Source organism: Rhinolophus ferrumequinum, chromosome 7, assembly GCF_004115265.2.
Source record: "Rhinolophus ferrumequinum isolate MPI-CBG mRhiFer1 chromosome 7, mRhiFer1_v1.p, whole genome shotgun sequence".
NCBI classification, from domain to species: domain Eukaryota; kingdom Metazoa; phylum Chordata; class Mammalia; order Chiroptera; family Rhinolophidae; genus Rhinolophus; species Rhinolophus ferrumequinum.
The window spans coordinates 45,075,215-45,101,257 of record NC_046290.1 but is presented as its reverse complement, the minus strand read 5'-3'; the positions used below and the strand labels follow the sequence as shown (position 1 = coordinate 45,101,257).

The window sequence follows — 26,043 nt, the reverse complement described above, 5'->3', positions numbered from 1 at the left end:
AATTAAAAAGTAAATACCCAATCATGATACTCCTCACTCCCCCACCTGCTTTATTCTTCTCTACTTACTTATTACTGATTTATTCAACTTACTTATTTTGTTTACAATCTGTTCCCCCAATGAGAATATAAGCTCCACAAGGACAGGATTTTTTTGTTTGTTCCTATGTTGTCCTATATTGTCAGTACCTAGAACAATGCCTGGTACATAGGAAATGAATGAATGTATAAGGTTCTTTTTAGTGGCAAAATCATGTAATTCTGTAAGACCAAAAAGGGATTAAATTATACACGGACCATAAATCCATAAATAGTAATTAGGAAAAGGCAGAGATGGAAACAGGTTAATCTTTAATGTTTGGGAGTTAACATCTCAGAAAGTGTTCTCTGGCATCACTTTTAGAGATGAATTACTCAATGGGATCAATCACCAATCTAATCCAATATATAGCACTTGTAATACAAATGTATCTATAATGCATTTTAGTGAAAATATTTTTAAGAACCAATCACTTTATTTAAACATCCAGTTTAAAGAAATGAAGAAATGGCTGAGTAAGAAAACTTGAAATTAAATTTCCGCCATACACACACGCGGAAACAAATGAGAGAAATTCGTACTAAAACAGTAAGAGCTTCATATAAGAAGAAACCTGCCTAAATGAAAACAAACTCTTTAAAGTCATCCAAAATCAACAGCACCACTCATGCAGTTAGATGACAAAGCAGGCCCAATTCTATTTCATGGCTTCACAAAAGGTGAACAAAAAGATACAGTAACATCTCTTCTGCATGTTCCAAAAAATCAAGTTAATTCTACGTAATTAAAGGAAGCTGGAATGATCAAAAAGAATTACATGTTCTGAAGACATCCTGCAAAAAATTAATGAATACTTCACTAAAACATGTCCTAGTTACAAAGATAGTATAGTAAATTAGATGGATCGTGAACTATATCCAGAAAAGGAAAGGTGTTTTTATTTCCCTCGTATAATAAAAAAGAACCTAACACAGCTTGCTTTAATATCAACAATAAAGCAGACTGCAAGTCATAAAAATGGTAATACTGATATATCTTCACCCTTACAGCATATCTCACTTAAAAGATTTCGGTTTTAAATGGTTTGTGACACAGCTCCAAATATAGCATATAGTAGTCCTTCATTGCACTACCTATTTATGAATTTTAGTCAGTAGGTTATAAATTTCTAAAGATACAAAGAACTTAAGAACCTCTGTCACCAACAAAGTTCAGTTTTAAAATAAAAATGAGGATGCTTGCCAAATTTTTCACACAATTTACAAATTAAGAGAACATCAGTCATGCAATTCACACAGTGCTAAAGAAGCAGATTTAAAGTATTCTAGTTTCATAATCATTATCCTTTCATAAAATTTTCAAGATGTGAAGTTAATCAATTATGTAAAACCCAGCCTTTGTCTTTGGAAAGTTTTATGCTTTTCTGCTTGAAAAGGAAACTCACCTCATCTTTTCATCTAAAACATTAATTTTGTTAACATGAAGGTTTTCTGCAAGAACCACGTGACTCTGATTTTCATACATTCTGTCCTCTGAAACTTTGGAGGATACAACTTCAATTTCAGTTCCAATTTGAGAACTTGGCTGAAATGACAAAACCACACTAGTATTTTTTTTTTTTTAACAACAGAGCATACCTCCTAAAATATGTCAATTATTAAGAAAGGTATTTTAAAATTATAAAGTTTTTAAAAATGAAGACTCAAACTGGGTATGCAATATTCATGTTTGCTACCCAAAACAAAACTGCCTAACTCAGAGAGGAAGTTTCAAAGATTATCGCAGTGATATGTTTTAATGCTTTAAAGACTACAATAACTATCTGTTATGAAACCAAAGAAATAAAGTTTAATGATTTTTTTTTAAAGAGTTGGGAGGTTCAAATAAGGATTACAATCGCTTTAAATCTAGATTTTCCCTTGGTAGACAGAGAAAAGGACAGAAAAACAAGAACTGTTGAAATCGGCATTACACTACTTAAATTTATTTTTAATATCAAAAGATCCATCAGTAAGAAATTGGTTAGACTGGCATTCAAAAGAGCACAATGTTATGCAGCAGTTAAAAATAATGTATTACGGGCCGGCCCGGTGGCTCAGGCGGTTAGAGCTCCAAGCTCCTAACTCCGAAGGCTGCCGGTTCGATTCCCACATGGGCCAGTGGGCTCTCAACCACAAGGTTGCCAGTTCGATTCCTCGACTCCCACAAGGGATGGTGGGCTGTGCCCCTGCAACTAGCAACAGCAACTGGACCTGGAGCTGAGCTGCGCCCTCCACAACTAAGATTGAAAGGACAACAACTTGACTTGGAAAAAAGTCCTGGAAGTACACACTGTTCCCCAATAAAGTCCTGTTCCCCTTCCCCAATAAAAAAAAAGAATCTTAAAAAAAATAAAATAATGTTTTTCCGTATTCTTGACACAGAAAGTCACTTAAGATATTAAGTGAAAAACAGTAAGTCACAAAATCACATGTATACAATGATTTCAGTATTTAAATTTACATAAGTGTGCACATATGCATGCATGGAAATAAATCTGCTAAAATTATGTCAAAAGGTTTACAGTGGTTATCTCAGGGTGGTGAGATTTGGAGGAGTTATTATATCATTTTGTATTGATTAAAGATTTTCAAAATGAATAGGTTCATTAGTTAGGAAAAAAATAAATCTATATTCACTTGTTTAAAAATTCAGAATGGTAAATACGAAACAAAACTAGATACATACTGTATTCATTGATTGTCAAATGCCTATATTTTAAGTCAAGTCTGAGCTATCATTTGATATGTTAATATGCATTAAAAGGCTCAATTTAATTACATAACAGTAACTCACCACAATCAGAAACTTCTTTTCAGTTTTATCTTTTTGTAATACTGTTCTTTCTTCCTTAATTATGCCTTTGGCTCCACCTTTTTCCACTATTTGCCTCTGTCCAGCCTTTCTTATGTTTGGTCTGGGTCTCTGAAGTCGCCCCCTTACTGGTCGAGCAGTTTGGATAACACTTTCCTTCATTTCTTGTTGAAAAGTGTCTATATTATGACTCCTAAAAAGGAGGAAAGGAAAAAAGAGAGGGAGCTTGACTGTAAAAAGATGAAAACTACTTAAAAATACAAAATCTGAATCTCCTCTAATATACTCTCTATAAAAATGTTTTATACCATGAAAGGAAAATTACTTTCTGAATATATCTTATTTTATAAAAGAACAAAAGTTATTTCAATTCTTAAAAGGTAATGAACTTGAATGAGGTACCTAGAATATTCAAATTCACAGAAAAAAAGTCCAATTGTGGTTTCCAGGAACTGAAAGAAGTAGGGAATGGGGAGTTATTGTTTTATGGCAGGTTTTCAGACAAAACTTCTGGAGATGGATGGTGGTGATGGTTGCACAACAGTGTGAATGTACTTAATGCCACTGGACTGTACTTAAAAAATGGTTAAAATGGTAAATTTTATATGTATTTTACCACAATTTTTAAAAGGCAAATAATACATATCTTATATACATATATTTTTAAATACACTGCTTTGTGTAAGATCTTAAGCAGCAGCGAACAGTGAATATGAGCAGGGAAGCATTAAAAGGTGTTTAACTCAATCTGACTTTCAATTTTAGGCAGTCTGCCATATGAATAAAAATAAACCAAGTACAGTACTCTTTACATTCATTTTTAAAATACATTAACACATTTTAATAAAAATGAAGAAATATTTGAAAGAACTCTTATTTTAGATTTTCAAAGGACTATCACTGTTTACCCTGTAGAAACAACTAATTCCTTTTTCTGGACTTGTGCACAAGAACTTGAAGGCGAAAGGTCCTTTTCAGTCTGTATACACGGCAATATCATAGCCTCATTCTCCCCGTGACCTGATTTGTCTTTTTCTCTTGATGTCATTAGGGAAGCCACATCCTAGAAGGCAGATAAAATAAATTTCATTGAGGGTTGGTAGAAGTATAGGGAAATAGGAACTTACATATGCTATTAGAAGAATAAATTATTATAGTTTTTGTAGAGGACAATGGGACAGGTCTATTAAAATTTTAATTCCCAGAGATTCCACTTCTAGACATGTGTCATAAGAATACTCAAATAAGTATCTAGAAAATAATATACAAGGATATTTATTACAGCAATATTTTTACCCCAGAAGAAAAACAAACAAAAAATTGGTAATAGGACAAATCTATCAGTAGGGGATTAAAAAAATAAATTCAAATTTCTTTATAATGCAACAGTACAGAGCCATTTAAAAGAAGATAAATTTCTATTTACAGATCCAAAAAGATGTTCACAATATTGTGTTAAGTAAAAAACCCAGAAGGCAAGTTATGACGTCATTTTTGTAAAACAATGAAAATACCCTCACATTTTATTATTTATATAAATAAGTATCTATACAGAAAAGTCTAGGTGGATATAATGAAAATTGCTACATGATTAACTTGGGCAGGAGAGATGGGGCATTATAAACAACTTTTGCTTTTTAGATTATATATTTTTTCTAATGTGAAATATTTATAATCAGAAAAAAATAGGAAAAAGTGATTTACCTTTTTAAATACAAGGAGAAAAAAGTACAAATGTTCAAGCATAGTAAGAACTATGCTTTTTTAAGATGCAAAATAAGGATTTTAATTCAAAGAAGTACATGTTTACAACAATTTATGACTGCTATCACTGTATTTCAAAGTTTTTGATGCTACATCATACAATCTTACTCTGCTATGGACCAAGTAAATAAAATATCTCCTTTCACTCATATCAAGCTTTAACTTTTTACCTTCACAACAGAATGAAAAATGATTGTCATTCCCATTTTTCCTATGAAGAAACAAACTGCATCATCTGGCTATGGTCACATAGCAAATAAAGGTCATAACTTGAACTAGAACCCAGGCCTCTTAAATTCCTTCCCATGACACAATTGCCCATCATCAGAGATTTGAGATTCTTACACAAACCATGAGGAACAATGAAGCACATTAAGAATAGCTATAACACCACCACATGCAGTAAAAATTATATGAGGAAATATGGTGTTTTACTTCAGTAAACATAATAAGTAAAACAAAAACCTCCATCTTAAAATATCACTCACATGTTGAGAAGAGAGAGTATTCATTTGTTCATCATCCTGTTCTACCATAATAGTTTCCGTCTTATCTGTTTCCAATTTCTTCCCAGATACATATTTTTCTAGTCCCGTAGTCTCTCTCTTTAAAGCTGCTCTTGATAAGTTTGGTTTTGGTCTTTTGAATCGAATTCTCACAAAAGGTGCTGGCTTGATTTCAGATGGCTTCTGTTCTTGAGGAAGAGATTTGCTTTTGGAACAAGGATTATCAAGCTTTAGAATGAACTGAAGGGCAGTGGGAGCGGAGTCTTAAGACAACTTTAGAGATTGGCAATATACATTTAATTCTAATTCCTAACAGGAAAACAGATCAGACTATTTAGTAGATCCTGAAAAACATGAGTGGTACAATCCAGATATAAGCCTAGGAATTATCCTTGCACAAAGAAAATACAGGTTTGTCACACTCATATTGACTTAGGAGTGTGTATTACATACAATTCCGTATGTTATTAATTCTCACAATCAACTGTCAGAATGACTTCAATCTTCACTCCCACTCTTCTCAAAACCACCTTCAAATATCTAACACTATACTATAGATATTATGTCTTAAGACCTCACTTAACATAATCTGCAAATATAACTTTATGTGCTCTTTCTTTAAAAACACACAGATCTATATACTTGTACCTTAAATTCATATCTGAAAACTTCTCAGAAATATCTGGAGATCGCATCCCATGGTCTTCTGTTCTATCATGTTCAGAAGTCTGTGAAGAAGTCTTCAAATGACTCAACTGACTTGATACTTCCTTTTCAGAATTTCTGTTTTCTTCTACAGATGTATGGACCATGGATGGTACTTCACTGTTAATGTTCTGGAAAAATAGTCACAGTAAATCAGCACATATACAAAATTCCTTAAGCATTTCAAACAAAAGCCTACTACATTCTCACCATTTTTCTTTAAAAATCCAGAAGTTTGTTTTTTATTAATTTTTAAATAAAATTTAATTTACAAATGTTAAAACATAAAATTCAGGAAGAAAACTCTTTTTATATTGTGTATTACGATTTTTCCTAACCACAAATGCCATTATTACCTACCCAAACAAAACAAGTTAGAAAAAAAGAGCCCTTGAAAACGTTAGAATGGCATGAAATTCAAGTAACTGAAACCTTTAATAAAAAGAACTTTTAAAAATGGAGTAAAGTAGGGTGGGACAGGAAAAAAAGAAAAAGTGATTGATGGCCAAAAGAAATAATTCCAGTGTATGTTTATACTAGAGTTAGCAAATTCAGTCCAATTTCCTATATTCCTTTTATTTAAAGATTAACTTCAAACTGACATTAAGAATAGTAACTTTTCTACAATTAAAATTTTTAAAAACATTTTTTAAAAAAGAATATATAGTTTCTTCACGGTCCTGAAACACAGAATTAAGGGCTGGGAAAAACTTTAGGCTCTTGAGATTTTAAACATTGTTGAACTTAAGGGTAATAATCATGAAATTATTTTGATAATGTTTCTCTGAAACAGTATTCAAAAAAATTTTAACGGACAGAAAAATACATACTGTTATATTCAGTGGAGGCAAAGCGCCACAGTCCCCACTGCTGCTCTGCATTGAATCTGTCTCAGTTTGTCTTGAGGTCCCAGTCTCCTCTGGTTCATTTTTCCTTAGAGAAACGTCTATTTTTCCAGTTTTTTCCAAATCTGCCATTTCCTCCGTAGCACTGATCTCTTCTGATCCACTTTCCCTCAAGGAAATTTTTCTTTCAGTTTCTTTCAAATCTGCCTGTGTTTCTTCAATGACAGTCATCTTTCCTGATTCCTTTTCCATCAGGGAAATGTCTCTTTTTCTAGTTTCTTTCACATTAATCTCCATTTCCCCTGTAACACTGATCTCCAATAGCACCTTTTCCCTTGGAGAAATTTCTTTTTCAATTTCTTTCAAATCTGTCTCCATTTCACCTGCAGTTTTGACCTCTGGGGCCTTTTCTTGTGTGGATATTTCTCTTCTTTCAGTTTCTTCCAAATCTGTCTCTCTTTCCTCAGTGACATCAGTCACCTCTGGTATCTTCTCCCTTGGGGACATCTCCTTTCCAGTTTCTTTCAAACCCGTCTCCCCTTCACCTACAGTGTGGACCTCTTCTGGAGCATTTGCCTGTAGGGATATTTCTCTTCTTCCAGTTTCTTCCAAATCTGTCTCTCTTTCCTCAGCGGTATCAGTCATCTCTGGTATCTTCTCCTTTGGGGACATCTCCCTTCCAGTTTCTTTCAAACCCATCTCCCCTTCACCTACAGTGTGGACCTCTTCTGGGGCATTTTCCTGTAGGGATATTTCTCTCCTTCCAGTTTCTTCCAAATCTGTCTCTCTTCCCTCAGTGGTATCAGTCATCTCTGGTATCTTCTCCCTTGGGGTCATCTCCCTTCCAGTTTCTTTCAAATCTGTCTCCATTTCCACATTGATGTCAATCATTTCTGGTATTTTCTCCCTGGTAGAGATGTCTCTTCTTCCAGTTTCTTCTAACTCTGACTCCATTTCCTTAGTAGTGTTACCCTCCACTGGTACCTTCTCCTTTGGTGAGGTTTCCAGTCTTGCTGCTGTCTTTTCCCCAGAGGCAAGAATATCCTCTGATACCTCTTCCTTTGATAAAATATCTCTTCTTCCAGGTCTCCTTCCTATATTTGGCTTTGGTTTCTGAAATCGATTCTTTACAATTGGAATTTGTTTGAGTATATTTCCTTTACTATTCTCTTGAATACTATTTAAAAAAAAAAAAGACATACAATCAAATTTTAAACCAGACTGCCTGTTGGAGAGATAATGTTAGGAAATGACGACTAAAATACCAGGAACTATCAAAAAAAAAAAAAAAAAAAAAAACAAACAAACTAAAGAAGCACCAAAAATATCTGGGTACAATTTAAAAATTAAAAGGGAAAAAACAAATTCCATCTTTTGAAATTATGGTAAAATTTTGAAATAATTAAACATATCTAGTAACATAGAAATGTAAAGAGAAGTCCATCAATAAGGTCAATTAGAGTAGCTGCCAACTAGCCCTCAGTAGTTTCTTCCTAATTGTCAGCCACACCATCCTTTGCAAATACTGGTGAGAAAGACTCTCCAGTTCTTTACATCGGAGCTAGGCCAATTTGTGTCTGCTATTCTCACATCTTGCTCCCACTATCCTTTACACAGATATATGCGTTTCCATAAGAGTTAAGAACCTCATTTACATGGCCAGACTTGACTAGCATCTTAGACAGCTGGATGGAGGCATGATTTGAATAAGATACAACCTTATGATTAAGAACTAGGTCTGTTACTCCTCACTTTTTAAAAATAATTAAAAATGAGATTTCCTGTATAGACATTTCTCTAAGAGCTGTGATTTCATAATACACATTGGGAATACAAGCAAAGATTAAATAAACAATATTTTGCAGTTTGCTGAATGCTACTGGGCATAAAACAATCACTACCTAGAACAAGCACCTCATTCTCCAGAAAAGCAGCAGCACCTTGGTTTGCATTTTATCACAGTACTAGATGGAAAAACCAATAAAAATATATAAATGAATGAAGAGCTCTTAGTGACTGGTTAAGAAAGATCATTAAATCTCAGGCAAAAGCTAGTTCAAATGAAACACTAGATTTATTCAGCAATGTTAGTCTGAATAAGTGTATACACTTAACAGCTTTTAGAAAAAGATTTAAAACAATATTATTGCTGTTTGAACTCGTCTAGGTCCTAACCTATCTTTCTTCATTGAAACAACAGTTTTTCATAATGCAATTTTTGATCACACAAGGACGTTAGGAAAAAGACTGCTTTTCAAATTGTACTTATTTATATAATTGAGGTGCTTTATATTTATCAACTTCAGTAACTGATAATGTTCAGTGCAAAAATCAATAAAGGAAATTTAATTTGGTTAGTCCTCAGTGGATTTCATTCTGTTTTCTGACTTACGATACTTTTCATCTCCATCCAGAAATATCTAACTTTTAGTGAGGTTCCTGTGCAAGCAATCTTGGTTTGGTCATCATGGGAAAAGATAAAGTGTCTTTATAAAGTCGTATTTTAAATACTAGCATATTCTTAAAACACATAAATGCTTTGTAAGCAAATACCTTATTAATAATTTCATTACTTCAATATCAATTTAGATTTTAAGATACAAATATGGAATGATTATATTCTATCTGCTAAGATTGTCTCTAAGCAATAAAAGGACTTTAATAAGCTTAACTTTTATGAAGAAATAATAAATATCATATTACTTAGAGTTCATGAACAATCAATAAACATATAGTTCTAAGCACCTATTACATGCCAGAAAGTCATGTGCTAGGAAGTGGGAATACAATGGTGAACACTACAGAACTTCTTTCATAGAGCTCATATCAGCCGCACAATTAACTGAAGGGCAGTAACTCAACTACATTATTTCCCAACTTAAAACATGCAATGGATACACTCTCTCTCCTCAGATCACAAAATTTAAGGGAAAAAGCAAAGAAAGAAAGAGGATCACAATTGAAGAAAATAGGAGAAGGCATGTGCACGAAACTATAAATCTGTTCCACGGCCCACATATGTTTTTCTCAAATAAGAGTTTAAGAATCTACAAAATATTTATAAACCTCCATAAGATAACTCACCAATCATGACTCTAACCCCAAAACATTTACATGAAGTATACAGGATGCAAAATTAGCCTAGAGGAATAAGCTTCAAAAATATATTCGCTACTTTATCTAATCAAGTAGAATTTTTAATGCATTCTTCATCTCAGAGTCTCTTTATTTTCTCCTTCTCTTACATAGCATCTTGAACAGTTCAAGTGTTTGGGGAGGAGGGAGAACTGCCTGTTAGATACCGTATTTCCCCGAAAATAAGACCTAACTGGAAAATAAGCCCTAGCATGATTTTTCAGGATGCTCATAATATAAGCCCTACTCCAAAAATAAGCCCCAGTTAAGATCATCAGCCAGACGGATGCATTTAGTATGTCCATTGCAAAACACGACGGACGTACTGAATTATAAAATAAATGATAATATAAATTACAATTAAGTATTTGTAAATACCCAAGAGGACACCTTTGGACAAAAGGTAAACGCCTATGCAAACAGATGAACTCGAGACTTATTGCCAAATAACCAATCAGAGTACAGACACAACACACGAATAACGTGCGCACTTAATGAATGGATGCGGTTGTGTCTTATATGAATCTTCATAATTCAACATGTCGTGTGTTGTAACGGACATACTTAATACCCTCATGTGAAATAAAGAAACGTTTTCTGAATTTTGGTGCCTGCAATTTTTCGTCACTTTTGTGTGGACCATCATTCTTAAAACTGTCATCATTTTTGTTGCCATTCCTGTCTCGTAAGTTTTCAATTAACACTTGATTTAATGGTAGATTTAAAGGGAATAATATTTTGACCCCCAGAAAGATGAGTACAAGAAAGGAATCATGGAGGACTCCCGGGGCAAGAATCTTACGGCTTTCTGCAAAGAGAAGAAGGCGGATCTCCGAATGGTCCAAAAATGGCGAGAAGAGTACGATAACCTCAGTCAACAGGTGGAGAGGGAAACGCTAAGAAGCACAAGTGTGGATCAGGTCGACAACCATTATTTCCTGAGCTGGAAGACATCATCTGTGATTGGATTGCCGACAGGAGAGCAAAGGCTTTGGTTGTGCGCAGGGGCTGATATTCAAGCATTTGCCCTTGCAATGGCACCACACTTAGAAATATCCCCAGAAGAATTCAAAGCATCACAACACTGGCTGGATGGCTTCCTTCAGCGATATGAACTGTCTGTAAGATTGACAACACTGTTCAAGCTGGAAGATACTGAAGTTATTAAACGTGCACTTGCATTCAAGTCCTTTGTTGATGGCATCGATTTTTCTAAATACCAGCTCTCCAACATGATTGCTATGGATGAAACTGCAGTGTCTATGGGCCAAGGATCTCAAACGACAATTGATCACAGGGGTGCCTCATCAATCTACATTCCCTCCACTGTTTACGAAAGTGCACGTGTTACCTGTATTTTGGCAATTCGCCCGGATGGAAAGAAATCCTCCCCTCTACTCATCACTAAAGGGCAAGAAAGATAAGGTTGAATGCGTTTTAGGCATTTATGTTCTTGAAACCGAAAAAGCCTGGTACACACAAGCAGTTATAAGGAAGTGAGTCGATTTAACGCTGCTACTTGTTTTGTGAGGTGGCCAAAGAGGTCTGCTAGTCTGGGAATCAGCCAGCACTCACCACGCTAAAGACATGAAGAGCTTCCTTGCAGAGAGAAGAATAGCTCAAATAATGATTCCCGCAGGAATGACTGCCTATCTCCAGTCTCTTGATATTGCAATAAACAAGCCATTCAAGGAGCATTTGCGCATGGAAATCAATGGCTACATTGAAAATAGAATGGAGAGAAATCAGTGTGGAAACTTTGTGAAGCCTAGCCTGCAAGAGATCGTTACTTGGGCAAAGAATTCATGGGATAAAATCACTGACAGCTGTGTTGCCAATGCACTACGAGCAGGCTCCATGGACAAGAAGTGCTCATTTAAGGAGAGCTCTATTGCTGGACATGAGAGATTGGGGCCAATGGTTCTACAGGAAATGGAGTCGCAAGAAATTCAAGCCAGAATTCGGGGTTTGGAGAGTTAGGACGATGCTCTAGAACATGACATGACTGTGTTTGAATAATTATAGATTTTTGTACGTGAATAAATGGATAAATGTAGATTGTTGTACATGAATAAATGTAAACTGTTGTACATGAAAACATAAGACATCCCCTGAAAATAAGCCCTAATGCGTCTTTTGGAGCAAAAATTAATATAAGACCAGCTCTTATTTTCGGGGAAATGCGGTATAAAGAGGCACATGATTTGATAAAACACAGAATCTTAGAATTGTTTTTAAGGATGTGGGAGATTCAAAGACCAGAAAGATCACATGATAAAACAGAAAGGACACTTGGAAAGGAAAGTTGTTGACATCAGACTGGATAGTAGTTATAAACAATATGCATCAGGGTTCTAAAAGCCAAAGACCACTAAAGGAAAAACTTAATTTTCTACTAAACCACATGAACTATTAAATAGAGTCCAGTAAACTGAAAAAATATAAACAAAAAATCCAAACTGTCAGATATCTATAACTAATATCTGTATCCAAGATATATAACAAGTAATGCTATTGCAGAGAGATTCTGTGGCAGAATAGTAAAACAGTTTGGGAGTGGAGGAAAGGGAAGGAAGTAAGAAGCAAAAGAGAAGAGAAAGAAGTGAGGAATAAAGGAATTTTCCTGTTTTCTAATAAAAATCTTTAAAACAGTTCAGGAAGCCTAGCTTTCACTCTCAGATTAGGTATTATTTAAACAGCCTAATACAGCTAGTATAAGAAAGTACAGGATAGGCCAGACTTTAAATGTAAAGACTGGAAAAATATTATAATTGTAGAAACTAGACAATAGGTACATGGGAGTCCATTTTCCTGTTTAATGTGCTTTTGTACACATTAAATATTCCCAAAAGGAAAAAAAAAATTTAAGTACACTAATAATTCCATCAATCTAGTTTGCTGCTCTCCAGAGGGGAAATAACAAATATAAAAAGCTTTGGCTATGAGAAGTATGGATCTTTACATAGGGGTTTTACATAAAATTTATGTAAACCTTAAGTAAAGACAGTATGTGATCCATCTAATCCCAAAGAAACAATAAGAAAATTAGGATTTTCACATTTGGACATAGACATCTAATTTAATATGCATGTTAAGTGATAATGCGACCCATATTAACTCAAGGTCTATTTTGTGATAAGTAGCTCTCTTCAAATCTGGAAATAACTAGAATTCAACATGAAGGTTATGATATAAATTGCCTTGAAAAATGAAGTTATATTTATATGTATTATATAACTTGATATACAGAAAACAAATCAGTCTGATTTGCTTTTGTTTTTAAAAACTGATTAACAATTTTTAAAACTTTATACAAAATTCAAAAGTTACATAAACAGTAAGATGAGGCTTACCTTAGACATTCATCAAGAGCCTTGGGCTCATCCAGTTGCACATTTTGAAAAGAAGTATCTTTTTTTTCAGATTGTGATGTGATGTCTTCACACTCAAAATTTTTACATAACTGATCTTCTATTTGTTCAGGAGTCTTAATAACAAACACATTTTAAAAACAGTTTTAGGTTTCAAAATGAAACAACCATTTATAAAAGAGTTCATTTTGTCTAATTTGAGTACAAGGAAAATGGTAAACATTTCAAAATTATAAAATGATATTCAAGGGACACTTTTTAATGTTTTATTTTAAGATATCTTAGCAAATTTCATAAGCCACAACTTTTACCTCATCTCAAAGCCCCCCTTTTCCTCCCAGTCAGAAAGCAAGTTACTGCTTCAGTCTCATCTGTAAAAATTATTCCCTAGGGTCTCTTTCTGTATCATTCTTATTATTATAATCACATTATAGACCTTGGGAACTAAGGGAACTTATAACTATAAGTTCCTTGGGAACTTATAACAAAAGAAATTAAATTCTCAAATTATGCCACCTGTTACCCTTATCACGAAGACTAGTTATATAAATAATCTAAACTCCATAATCTTCATTCTTAGAATTATATTTTAGAAGCGTGCTTTTAACACTTTATTTTGTTTAAGCCAGAGTAAAAATTCATATATCTAGCTATTATTTTCAAAAGGGAAGAGTAATTCAAACACCTGCTGAGTAATGGGGAAAAAAATCCAAACATGCGGAAAGAGGGAAGGTGAAAGCCAATGATGTATCACATAAGTGATCAAAATTCAGAAAGCTGGGAGTTAAATGGCTTTACAATTAGTAAAGCTTCTGGCTATGAGATTTTGGCCTTATATTTAATGAACAATGTACATAATTATATAGTATTGCTGTTTTTAAAAGGGAGTGAAAGGAGGCTTACGTACTTAAAAAAAACTGGGAGGAATCAGAGTACTTACATCTCTATCAATACAAGATTCATTTTCATTCTTTTCTACATTGGCCCCAATTTCTTCCTGTGATGCAAGAATTTCTTTTCTTTCAGCAGCTTTATCTACATTGGGCTTTGGCCTCTGAAATCGGCCTCTAATTAGTCGTGCAGGTCTGAAAGCCTTTGGTTGATCATCTTCCTGCAGACATATTTTTTCACTCAAACTAGAACAATTACAAAGGAATAAAATCAATGGTTATTCTGAAGTCACATGCTAGCTTTTCAGTATTCCCTTCTCCCAGATATGAAGTAAACCATTTGTAATAGATATTTCATACTTATACACCTTAACTCTTTGGAACAGACATAGTCCTGGAAGCCTGAGTATAAAAAGCGTTTTAAAATCAACTTTTTCAGGGCCGGCCCGGTAGCTCAGGCGGTTGGAGCTCCATGCTCCTGACGCCGAAGGCTTGCATTTCGACTCCCACATGGGCCAGTGGGCTTGCAACCACAAGACTGCTGGTTCGACTCCTTGATTCCCACAAGGGATGGTGGGCTCTGCCCCCTGCAACTAAGATTGAACACAGCACCTTGAGCTGAGCTGCCACTGAGCTCCGGGATGGCTCAGTGGTTGGAGCATGTCCTCTCAACCACAAGGTTGCCGGTTCGACTCCTGCAAGTGATGGTGGGCTGCGCCCCCTGCAACTAACAACGACAACCAGACCTGGAGCTGAACTGCGCCCTCCACAGCTAAGATTGAAAGGACAACAACCTGACCTGGAAAAAGTCCTGGAAATATGCAGTGTTCCTCAATAAAGTCCTGTTCCCCTTCTCCCCCCCAAAAAAATCAACTTTTCATCACAAAATTTGAAAAAACCTACACCTAACAAGCATGTAATACTATTTCCCACTCAGGATACTACGGTGTAATGTACACCTCCAGGGCACTGGAAACAGATTACGGCATAAGTGTACAGTCATATCCACTGGTTCAGATTCATCCTGGAGCAAGGCCTATTCTGGATGTCCACTGCAAGTTAAATATTCCTATTTGAAACCTCTTGATATAAACAAAATTATTCAGGAATATATATCTTAACCATTAATTTATCTAACAAGACTGTTAATAATTTTGTTAATAAGTTGAGGGAGAAATGTAATTGCTAGCTCAATGGATCCATATCATAATTTATTTCTATAGTATTAAGTATAGCATCATCAAAATATTTCAACAACACCTATAGTTAAAAATGGACTTAGAGTACATTAGCTAAAATTAAATTCTGACATTATCAAATAGAAAACTAGTTGTTACAATCATTCCTAAGAGTTACTATTTTTATTCTACTTCCTAAGTACTTACTTAGATACAGTATCAGCTTCTGAGTTCTCTCTCTCTGTTTTCTCCATTCTAGAAATGTCAGATGTTTTCATTTTATCCTTTTCCATGTGAGTCTACGAATTCAATTTTTTACATTTAATCTACTTAACATAAAGTTCAAATTTTGTAATTAAATAAGTGGAAATTAAAACAGTAAAATTTCCTTTGTACTTCTAATTAGAAGAGTTTTAAAATCATACATACAAATGTAAGTATTATAAAACATAATCTCATACATTATGGACAGAAGTACAAATTGGTATATCCTTTCTGGAAAGCCTTTTGCCAATATTAATCAAGACCCTTAAAAATGTTCATACTCTTTGACCCAGTAATACAGTTTCTAAGCCTCCATTCTAAGAAAATATTTAGACAAAGATTTAAGTACAAGGGTGTTCACTGGAAAATTATGTAAAATAGCAAACACTATAAATAGACAAAATATTCAATAATGAGTAAAGGGTTAAATAAATTCAATCACATCCATTGACAGAATATTATAAAGTCACTAAAAACCTGTTTTCAAAAGATGTTTAATGATATGGAAAAATATTTATGAAACGTTACATACCAAAGAAGGATACAAAACTGAATTAATACTAAATTTTGTTTGGGAAAAAAAAAAAAGCTGTAAGGATTAGATGTTAAAAGGTTGGTTGCATCTGGATAATGAAATTACAAGTAGTTTTCGTTTTAATTTTTACATGAATCTGTATTTCTCCAATTTCCTAGAATATAAAAATATCTTGTAAGATAAAAATTAACTATATTAAAAGTATGATAAAAAATATTTCACATAAGAGGGAAAAAGGCAGACTAACATTTTTAAAAGTATTTTAGCCAAAATAAAAAGTTTATAACAATATCATGCTGGCAGGACTATAAGGAAACAGGAACATTCATTTAATGCTTGTAGTAATGTAAATAGATTCATTTATTTGACTGTCAGTTTGACAATGCTTATTAAGAGCCATAAAAGTATGAAAAATGATATTCTGACCCATTTAATCCCACCATGCCTGGAAATTTATCCTTTGCCTTATCCTTAAGAAAGCCCTATTTACAAAATTGTTTGCTTTTATTTCAAGAGTTAAAAAATATGGAAATAACCTAAACATCCACCATTAAAGAAATGGTTAAATTAATAATACATTATCCTGATGCAACTATTTAAAAGATCAGTTAACCCCAAAAATGTATAAATGGTTTCACAGAAAAAAGTTTTAAATTTTATGTGTTATGAATAAAAACTACATAAATGTTTCCATACATAAAAAGATAAAGTTTATAAATGACAAACAGGAATGTATGTGTGTTTAAATGAAAGGGTTGTGGGAATTTTATGTATAGCTGGTTTAAAAAATATTTTGAATAAAAATTTTATATATTTAAAGAAAAGACAGATTTGTCATTATTGAGGATGTTTGAAGTTTGCCCTTGATTCTAAAGAAAATGCATAGACTAGAAAATCGTAGATTAGTAAGACAAACTTAATACTCATGTGTAATTTCATGTATCTTTGTTTTAGTATCAATAACATCACTTGGTAATTATAGCTAAACATTTTTAGTCCCACGATTTACAGAAAATTGTTATAATTTTAATTTCCATAAAGTCTCTTACTCCATACCTTTTCAACTGAAGTTTCTGGATGTAAACGCTTGCTCTCTGCATCTGTTTTACCTTGTGAAAGAACTAATTTCTTCCCCACTGCCCTTGACAAATTGGGTTTAGGTCTCTGGAGTCGTCCTCTAGCCATCGGTTTAACATTTTCTATTTGATCAGTTTCCCTAAAAAATTAACATTATTTAAATTGCACCATCATTCAGGCATATTAAATTCTGAAAAATTCTTTGAAAGTCCACTCAGAGTCAGAAAAGAACTCCTTTAAGCTAACCTATGGTAAGAGTGGCAAAGAAATTGAGAAAGAGCAATAAAGGGGAAATAACTTGTTCTATCGAATGTTAAAAATATACTATTAAGCATCAATAATTAAAACACTATGGTACTGATAGATGAATAAACAGGTAAATGAAACACAAAAGAAAACTGAGATGACTCCAAAATATACATGATTTCAGTATACAATAAAGGTAGCATTTCAAACCAGGATTAGATGAAATACCAAATAATATATATCCTTAAAAATAAATATTAAATTAAATGATGATAGAAAAATGGGGAATAAAATAAAATTATCTCCATTCCGTACAGTGCAATTACATATTAAATGGTCTACAGTTCTCTTCTACTACCTAAAGGAGCAATGTTATAAATTCTTACATGATAAGAAATTATTGAAAATAAATTTTAAAATCCTACCATATAAAATACTCACAGTGATTTATTTTTTAAGTCAGTATTTCCTTCTTCTGTACAACTAGTCTCAGCATTATTCACTTCACACAATGCTCTAATTCCAACTTCCAATGAATCCAAATCTGAAATGCTCGATTCTGAAGTCTCAGTTGCTACAGAAATGGCATCAGTTTGACTACTAAGAAAATGGAAACATCAGGAGGAGAAAAATTCTTAGTAATGCATAGTTTATACTAATTATTTAAAATATTTTTTAAAATACTGTATACGAAACCAACATTTTGGAAGATAATCCTTCATATTATGAATAATCGAAATGGGTATTTTGGTTTTTCTATGATCCTACTCGTACCATGTTATTCAAAAACCATTCCTTCAAAGAAAAGTAGCCACCACAAATTAACATGCTTGGGAAAGTGCTCAAAAAGTCACAAAAGGAAAACCTCTTAATTATATGGGGTTCACAAATCAAATCTATGTTTAAAATCATAATAATTTTTAGGAATTATCTTTTGTTAAAATTTTATATAGACAGTCCTTGCTTTGCATGGATTTATACTGTTAACCAAAGTCGAGTAAATCGAGGACATAGTTCCAATATTCCCAAGTTGCAGTTAACACAGTACTATGCAAAGGGAGGACTGTAGTATTATTATTTCAATTAACAATAATATAAACTATGGCCATGTACTAACTAGCACTCAGATTCAACACATATTCATATTTAGCCATACTTTTTTTATTTTCGCTCATTTTTTTCTATTGGCATTCTCCAACTAATTAGCAGGAGCTCTTTGTTCTTTTTTGATTAGAAGTTACATATAAAACCTCCCAATAAATAGCTAGCCTTTTACTTTCTTTAGAGCCTTTTGTCAACAGAAGTATTTTTTTACTATAAATTTATTAATTTCATTTATTAAAGTTTGTGCTTTTTATGTCTTAAAAACTCCTTGACATCACAAAGATATTTTCCTATATTTTCTTGTAAAAGTTTAAAGATCTGCTTTATACATGTAGTCTTTATCCAGAAATTAGTGTACAGGGTGAAACAGGGATCTAATATTATATTTTTCATATCTCAACACCATCTAATGAATGGTTAGTTTATTCTTCACCCACTAATTCCTAATGCTACTACCTCTGCCATATATCAAATTCCTACACCTCTTCTTAGACTCTACATTCAGTTCCTCTGAGTCAATCTGTCTCTGTACCGGTACTATATATACTCCTTTAATTACTCTAGCTTTAGAAGTCTTAATACATTTCCTCTCCAGAGCTGTTTCTCAAAATGGTCTTTAATACTAACGACCTTTTGCTTTTGTGTATATAACAACTTTAGAGTCAGCTTGTTGTTTTATTAAACCTGTTGAGATTTTAAGTCATTACGAGGTTCTTTTTCCCCTATATTAGAAAAACGAATCAGTATTGTTTTGTGCATAGTTTATGAAATTAGTTGTATCTCTGACGTCATAATGTGGAAGTCTGTCACCTAGCAATCAGACGTCCATGGCTCAGCTTCAAAGAAACTATTAACATTCTGAGCTGTATGAATAAATTGGCGTATATGCATATGTGTATATTTCTACATGAGATAAATAACTTTCATCAAATTTTTCAGAAATCAGACATGCAGACCGATAGAACAGAATAGACAGCTCAGAAATAAACCCACACATATAGGGTCAAATGGGTGCCAAACTACACAAGAGGGAAAGGATAGTCTTCAAATGATATTGGGAAAGCTGGATATCCACATGCAAAAAAATGAAATTGGACCTTTCTTTATCTTATACCATAAACAAAAATCAACTCAAAATGGATTAAAGACTTAAAGGTAACACCTTAAACTATAAAACTAGAAGAAAACACATGAGAAAAGCTTCATAACATTGGTATAGGCAATGATTTCTTGGCTATAACACCAAAAGCACAGGAAACAAAAGCAAAAGTAGACAAGTGAAACTGTATCAAACTCAATAGCTTCTGCACAGCAAAGGAAATAATCTAACAGAGTCCAAACGCAAAGTATGGAATGGGAGAATATATTTGCAAACCATGTACCTGATAAGGACTTAATATTGAGAATATAAAAGGAACTCCTACAATTCATGGCCAAAAAACCAAATAACTCAAATAAAAGATGGGAAAAGAACTTAATAGATCCAAAGAACACATCAAATGGCCAAAAGTTACATGTAAAGATGCTCAACATCACTAATCGTCAGAGAAATACCAATCAAAACCACAGTGAAGTATTATCTCAAATCTGGTAGGATGTGCATTATTTTAAAAAATAATAATAATTAATAACAAGTGTTGGCGATGATATAAAGAAACTGGAATCCTTGTGCACTATTGGAGGGAACATAAAATGGAGCAGCCACTATGGAAAATAGTATGGAAATTCCTTAAAAAATTAAAAATAGAACTACCATATGATCCACCAGTCCCTCTTCTGTGTATTTATCCAGAGAATTGAAAACAGGATCTCAAAAAGATACTGCACTCCCATGTTTATTGAAGCATTATTCACAATAGCCAAGAGATGGAAACAACTTAAATGTCCATTGACAGGTGAAATGAATAAAGACAATATGATGTATACATACAATGGAATATTATTCGTCCATTAAAAAAAGGAAATCTTGTCATATAACATGGATGAACCTTCAAAACATTATGCTAGTGAAATAAACCAGTCACAGAGGGAGAAACATTGCATGATTCCACTTATGTGAGGTGTCTAAAGTAATCAAACTCATAGAAACAGAAAGTAGACTGGTGGTTGCCAAGGACTAAAAGTTAAGAAGGAAATACGGAGTTGCTGTTCAATGGATATAGAATTTCAGTCACAGGATAAGAAAAAGTTCCAGAGATGTGTTGTACAACATTATGCTTATAGTTAACAATACTGTAGATACACTTTAAAATTATGTTAGAAGAGATCTCATGTTATGTGTTTTTTACCACAATTTTAAAAAGAACAACAAAAAAACTTACCAGGATACATCACATTCAAACTCCTAAAAACCGAAACTAAAGAGAAAATCTTTATAGAAAATGATAAATCCATGCAAACACTATCACAAGAAAGCTATAGTGGCATAGTAAGCACCAGAACAAAGCGCAATATCAGAATATCATGATAAAAGGGCAATTTCGCCAAGATACAACAATTCTAGATATGTATACACCTAATAACAGAGCTTAAAAATACATTAAAAAAACCAAATATAACTGAAACGAGAAATTAGCCAATTCACAATTACAGTTGGAGACTTTACACTCCTCTCTCAGTAACTGACGAAAGATGCAAACAAAGTCAGGAAAAAATATAAAATACCTTGATGAATGGATAGGGCCAGTTTTCTTCTCCACTTTGTCACTGGAGGATAAATCCGCAGTGTCATCTGTGTTCTGTACACTGGAGAGCTTCTGTTCCTTACAGCCTTCATCTTCATTTATCTCAGGCCTTAAAGACTGACATTCATCTATGAATGCAAAATGCATGTTAGTCTAAAAAATGATAGCAAAAAATCTATATTTTAAAGTTCAAAGGACAACAATATACATGGTGTTGTAAAGTTTACATACAACACCATCTTTTATAAATCATTCATCCATTCAACATTCTAGTTCCTATATGCAAGGAATAGATTATATTTTTAGAGTTATTAATAAAAAATCAATCACTCATAACTGTTTGTGTTTTGAGGATCAGCCCAAATTTCCTGAGCAGTTTGTAGCATCTTCCTTTATCTTGCTTAAATTTTAAGTGGTTAAATTGACTTCTTTTGTATGTGTCTAGTTAGGAAACTTAAAGTGGAGTTGGCTATTCTGCTCCTTCAGAAGTGTCGTAATTAGTAACACAATAATAGTGATCACTTATTGAGTACTCACTAAGTGACAGAAACTCTAAATCCATCAGATGAATATCGCATTTAATATTCAAAACAATCCTATTAAGACATATTAATATGAACACCATCACAAAGAAAAAGAATCTGAGTTCAAAGATCTTAAGTGATTTGAACAAGGTCACAGTTGGCAAAAAAAGAGCTAGACTCTAAACCAAGGTCTGCTTGATTTCCGAAGTCCAATTTCTTAATCATTGAGCAAATTTGCTTTATATGCAATGTCTTTAATAATAAGTTAGCCACAAAAGAGCATAGTATTTTGGTGTCTATAAATCACACTATGCTACCTACCAGGATTCATTTATTAAAATCATATTGGTGAGGCTGAACTACATAAAATTTAAATTCTATAAAAAGGTTATTCTGGTCTGCTAGTATCTTTCTCTCCTCTCTACTTGAGTATCAGCTTTAAGTAATCTATACATGAAATCCCAAGGAAAGAGGCCAAGACTTGCCTAAATTCTTAGGCCTCATTCCCTAGCAACTCATAAATATCAATACATCTACATTCTAAGGAAGTTAAAAAAAAAAAAAAAGTGGAAGGAATACTTATTCCAGTAGCTCTTTTACAGAAATTAAACGACTTATTGTGGGTTCACAGAGGTGCTCTGAAGGTAACATGAAAACCTGTCATTTATTAACAAGACACAAGCAATACATATTTAACTACAGTAAGTCCTCACTTAACGTCGTCAACAGGTTCTTGAAACTGAGGTGAAATGATATAGAACAAAATCAACTTTACCATAGGCTAACTGATATAAACAAGAGTTAAGTTCCCACAGCACCTCATCACGCTGTAACAAAATGTTGAATGAAATGAAGTTATTCGAGGACCTGCATTATATCTCTGTGACTTCTAATTATTGTTAATGGGAATACACAGCAGGTAATACACCTTAGAAACAAACTTCAGAAAAAAAAAATCTCCCCATTTCACTTTGTTTTTTTTTAAAACAATAAACACTTTTTTATATGAATTAAAAATAAAAGGGTTTAACATGGTACATTAATTCAGAACAAATTAATAAGCATTATTAATTGCTACTATCCAGAAGGAAGTCATTTAAGTTATACACCATATACATAATTGTACATATGTTCTCCAGTAATACAGGGGTTATTAAAATACGTAAGAAACTCACTTTTCTGTTTTTCTCCTTTAGAACAGCCTGGCTGAACAGTGGCATTTCCTGAAAGATTTTTTACTTCTTGTTTACCAACTTCACCCTGATTCTTCCTTCTCCTTTGCTTTTGATTTAGGTCTGGTTCTAATGCAATCTGATCTGAATCCTGTCCTGATAAAGTCAGAGACTGTTGTTCTTCAACTGTCTGAGCATCCTTTTGAGATTCTTCTGTGTCTGAAATTTTAGCGCTCATAGACTCATCTGGATCATCACTCACTCCTTCACTGGCAACTTTTTTCACTGACAATTAAGAGAAATGGTTATTAACAAATAAAAAACAAACAGAAAAATTCTTAAAGACTGAGAAGATAAATACTCAAAGACATCTTCTGCAATATTATCTGCATGAGCAGAATTTTGAAGACAACATAAAATGTCCAACAGAAAAAAAGTTAAGCTATAGTATTACATTTATGCTATAAAAATCCATGCAATAAATAATAATGAGGTAGGCTTACATGTAGTAATGTAAAAGATTTCAAAAAATATTGTTGCATAAAAAAAAAGAATCAAGTTGCAGAATATATAGTATAATTTCATTTTTATTAAACAAAAACAATTATATATACTGTAAGATACACACACACACACACACACACACACACACACACAGGAATTCAGTTAATAGTTATCCCCAGAAAATCTGAAGAATTTGATTTGAAGGCAGGGTAACAGAGGGAGTTCAAGAATTTTATTTCCTGTGTCATTTGTTTTTCAATAAATAATCTTTTCACCAATATTTTAAAACAATTTCTAGTGCCTTTTGTTTAAAAGCATATTAATAGTCAACTGTATCAAAACATAAAAACAATTTTAATTAAATTTTTGAAATCAAAAATAGAGATCACCATGGAATAGCATCCAAACTAAAAAAAAAAAAAAAACCTTAACTTCACAACCATGGTTGATAAGACATCTCTAAAAATATCTAATCTTAAAATATACTAAAACTCAATGTCATTACTTTTGTTTAAAAAAAAGGCAAAACAAGATTTTTAAACTGAGAAAATAACACTTGATTTATTCTTTATCAGAATAATCAGCAATTTTTAAATTCTAAGACTTGTAATAATATAACTGAAAATATCTCACATTAAATAAGATACAGTGATATAAAGCAACTAATTTAATAAAATCACTATTTGAGGACTTAAAAAAGAGATAGTGGGTTACTGTAATATCACCTATAAAATGATAACCACAAGATTAATGTATCTACTTTAATCTTCTAGGATTACATATAGTAAGTAAAAACAATTGACTAAAGAATGAAATAACTTCGGGGCTGTGGGATTGCTCAGTGCTTAGAGCACAGTGTTCATAACACCCAGGTCACCGGTTCGATTCCCACATGGGCCAGGGAGCTGCACCCTCCACAACTGGACTGAAAACTGCGACTTGACATGGAGCTGATGGGTCCTGGAAAAACACACTGCTCCCCAATATTCCCCAATTAAAAAAAAAAAAAATTTAAAGGAAAAAAAAATGAAATAACTGCATTTACCAATACTACTTTTAAAAAGACATAAGCACCATACACCAGTAAAGGAAACTCTAGATTGGCTCTGTGCATAAGAGAGTTAACATAGCAGGCCATTCTTTGAAAGATCTACTTTAAAAGGTTGGCCCTTTGGCTGTTCCCATCAGCCTAACTGACAAACATGGCTCACTATACCTAAATTGTACAAACAATGTGGTTTATGTTAACAACTGCTTTCCTTCTGGGAGTCTTAAAATCTAGTACATGCTAGGCACAGGGTGTCTATAAGACAAACCTCCAATAAAAATCTTGGGTACTGAGCTTCTAACAAGCTTCCTCAGTAGATGTTTTTCGTATTTCGTCACAAGTGGTAATGGGGGAATCAAGCACATCCTGTGTGACTCCACTGGGAGAGAATTCCTGGAAACTTGTAAGTGGGTTCCGCTAGACTTATACCCATGCGCCTTTTCCCTTTACAGATTTTGCTCTGTATCCTTTTACTGTAATAAATCTCAGCTGTTAGTACAACTACAGGCTGAATCCTATGAGTCCTCCTAGCAAATAATCAAACCTGGAGGTGGTCTTGGGAACCCCCAACACAGGCTCTCACAGTCCTAGGTTTGAGTCCTGCCTCAGCCACTACTAACACTGTGACCCTAGAAAAAAGTGGCTTTGGATCTGCAGGGCTATTTCTGGGTGATTAAAACAAACAGAAAGGGACTGGGATGTGGAATAGCTCGCATACAAGGTTCCCTGTAGTTCCAGGATTCTTTGCATTATGTGATTACAGCTAAACATTGTCCTCAAAGATCAGAGTTCAAATAATTAAAAAAATACAAGCTTAAAAGTAGAAATATGTACATATAGTTTTCTACCTGGTACAAGTCAACATTAACCCTCAGAAATAAGTTATGCTCACACAATACAATTTACAATCTTAGTTACAACTTCGAAATATTAGAATTCCTTTTTTTTAAATACTAGAATTTTGTGCCGGATTTATTTTACAGATGAAAATGGTAACAAGTAACCAAACAAGACATTCCAAAATTCTGATGCTCTTTTCTTAGCTACAACTATGCTCTAGAATCAAAACAGGTATCAAATAGCTCAGCCATGCCAATTAAAAAATTTAAAAGGAATCTGCTGTTTTGAACCAGATAATTGGAAGACTGAAGAAAAATCAATTCCCTCCCAGTGGATGCCTCAATGATGTCAACTACCTGAACTACATCTGAATGCTCAAAGACTTGAGGGACAATATTGCAAGTATATTAAGTAAAATAACACACTTTCTTTTAAAATAAATACCTTTTATACTCTTCCGTGGTTTGGAGGATTTCTTCTCCTTTAAACTCTGATTTTTAATAGATTTTTGTTTTCTTTTCTCTTCTTCAGCGAGAACTTTCTGAAGCAAATGAGCAAAAAAATCGAAGTCAAAAGGACGCTTTTCCTCTGTTTAAAAAAAAAAAAAGACAAAGTTGTTTTATTCGTTTTTATTTTAAAAAACAAACGAACTTTCAAGTTTTTTTTAAAGTATAACATCAAAAGCAAATGGACTTATCAACAGGAGAATGGATAAACAACTCTAGTCACTATAGTAGTTACACAATAGACCACTGAGCA

At 33.3% G+C, this 26,043-nt stretch overlaps 1 protein-coding gene across 3 annotated transcripts in view; it reads right to left on the bottom strand.

Moving 5' to 3' along the window:
• Nucleotides 1–26,043, bottom strand: part of BDP1 (B double prime 1, subunit of RNA polymerase III transcription initiation factor IIIB) — an 81,366-nt gene that overhangs the window by 35,218 nt on the left and 20,105 nt on the right. For all 3 annotated transcript variants that reach the window (XM_033110450.1, XM_033110452.1, XM_033110451.1), the window contains exons 9-22: nucleotides 25,729–25,872; nucleotides 22,896–23,177; nucleotides 21,177–21,324; nucleotides 17,850–18,008; nucleotides 17,142–17,301; nucleotides 15,494–15,585; nucleotides 14,159–14,363; nucleotides 13,201–13,334; nucleotides 6,698–7,889; nucleotides 5,811–5,998; nucleotides 5,145–5,367; nucleotides 3,801–3,955; nucleotides 2,875–3,085; nucleotides 1,484–1,623 (exon numbers count right to left, since the gene is read on the bottom strand). In XM_033110450.1, the coding sequence (XP_032966341.1) occupies nucleotides 1,484–1,623; nucleotides 2,875–3,085; nucleotides 3,801–3,955; nucleotides 5,145–5,367; nucleotides 5,811–5,998; nucleotides 6,698–7,889; nucleotides 13,201–13,334; nucleotides 14,159–14,363; nucleotides 15,494–15,585; nucleotides 17,142–17,301; nucleotides 17,850–18,008; nucleotides 21,177–21,324; nucleotides 22,896–23,177; nucleotides 25,729–25,872 (3,433 nt within the window). The remainder of the gene's footprint in view (nucleotides 1–1,483; nucleotides 1,624–2,874; nucleotides 3,086–3,800; nucleotides 3,956–5,144; nucleotides 5,368–5,810; nucleotides 5,999–6,697; nucleotides 7,890–13,200; nucleotides 13,335–14,158; nucleotides 14,364–15,493; nucleotides 15,586–17,141; nucleotides 17,302–17,849; nucleotides 18,009–21,176; nucleotides 21,325–22,895; nucleotides 23,178–25,728; nucleotides 25,873–26,043) is intronic.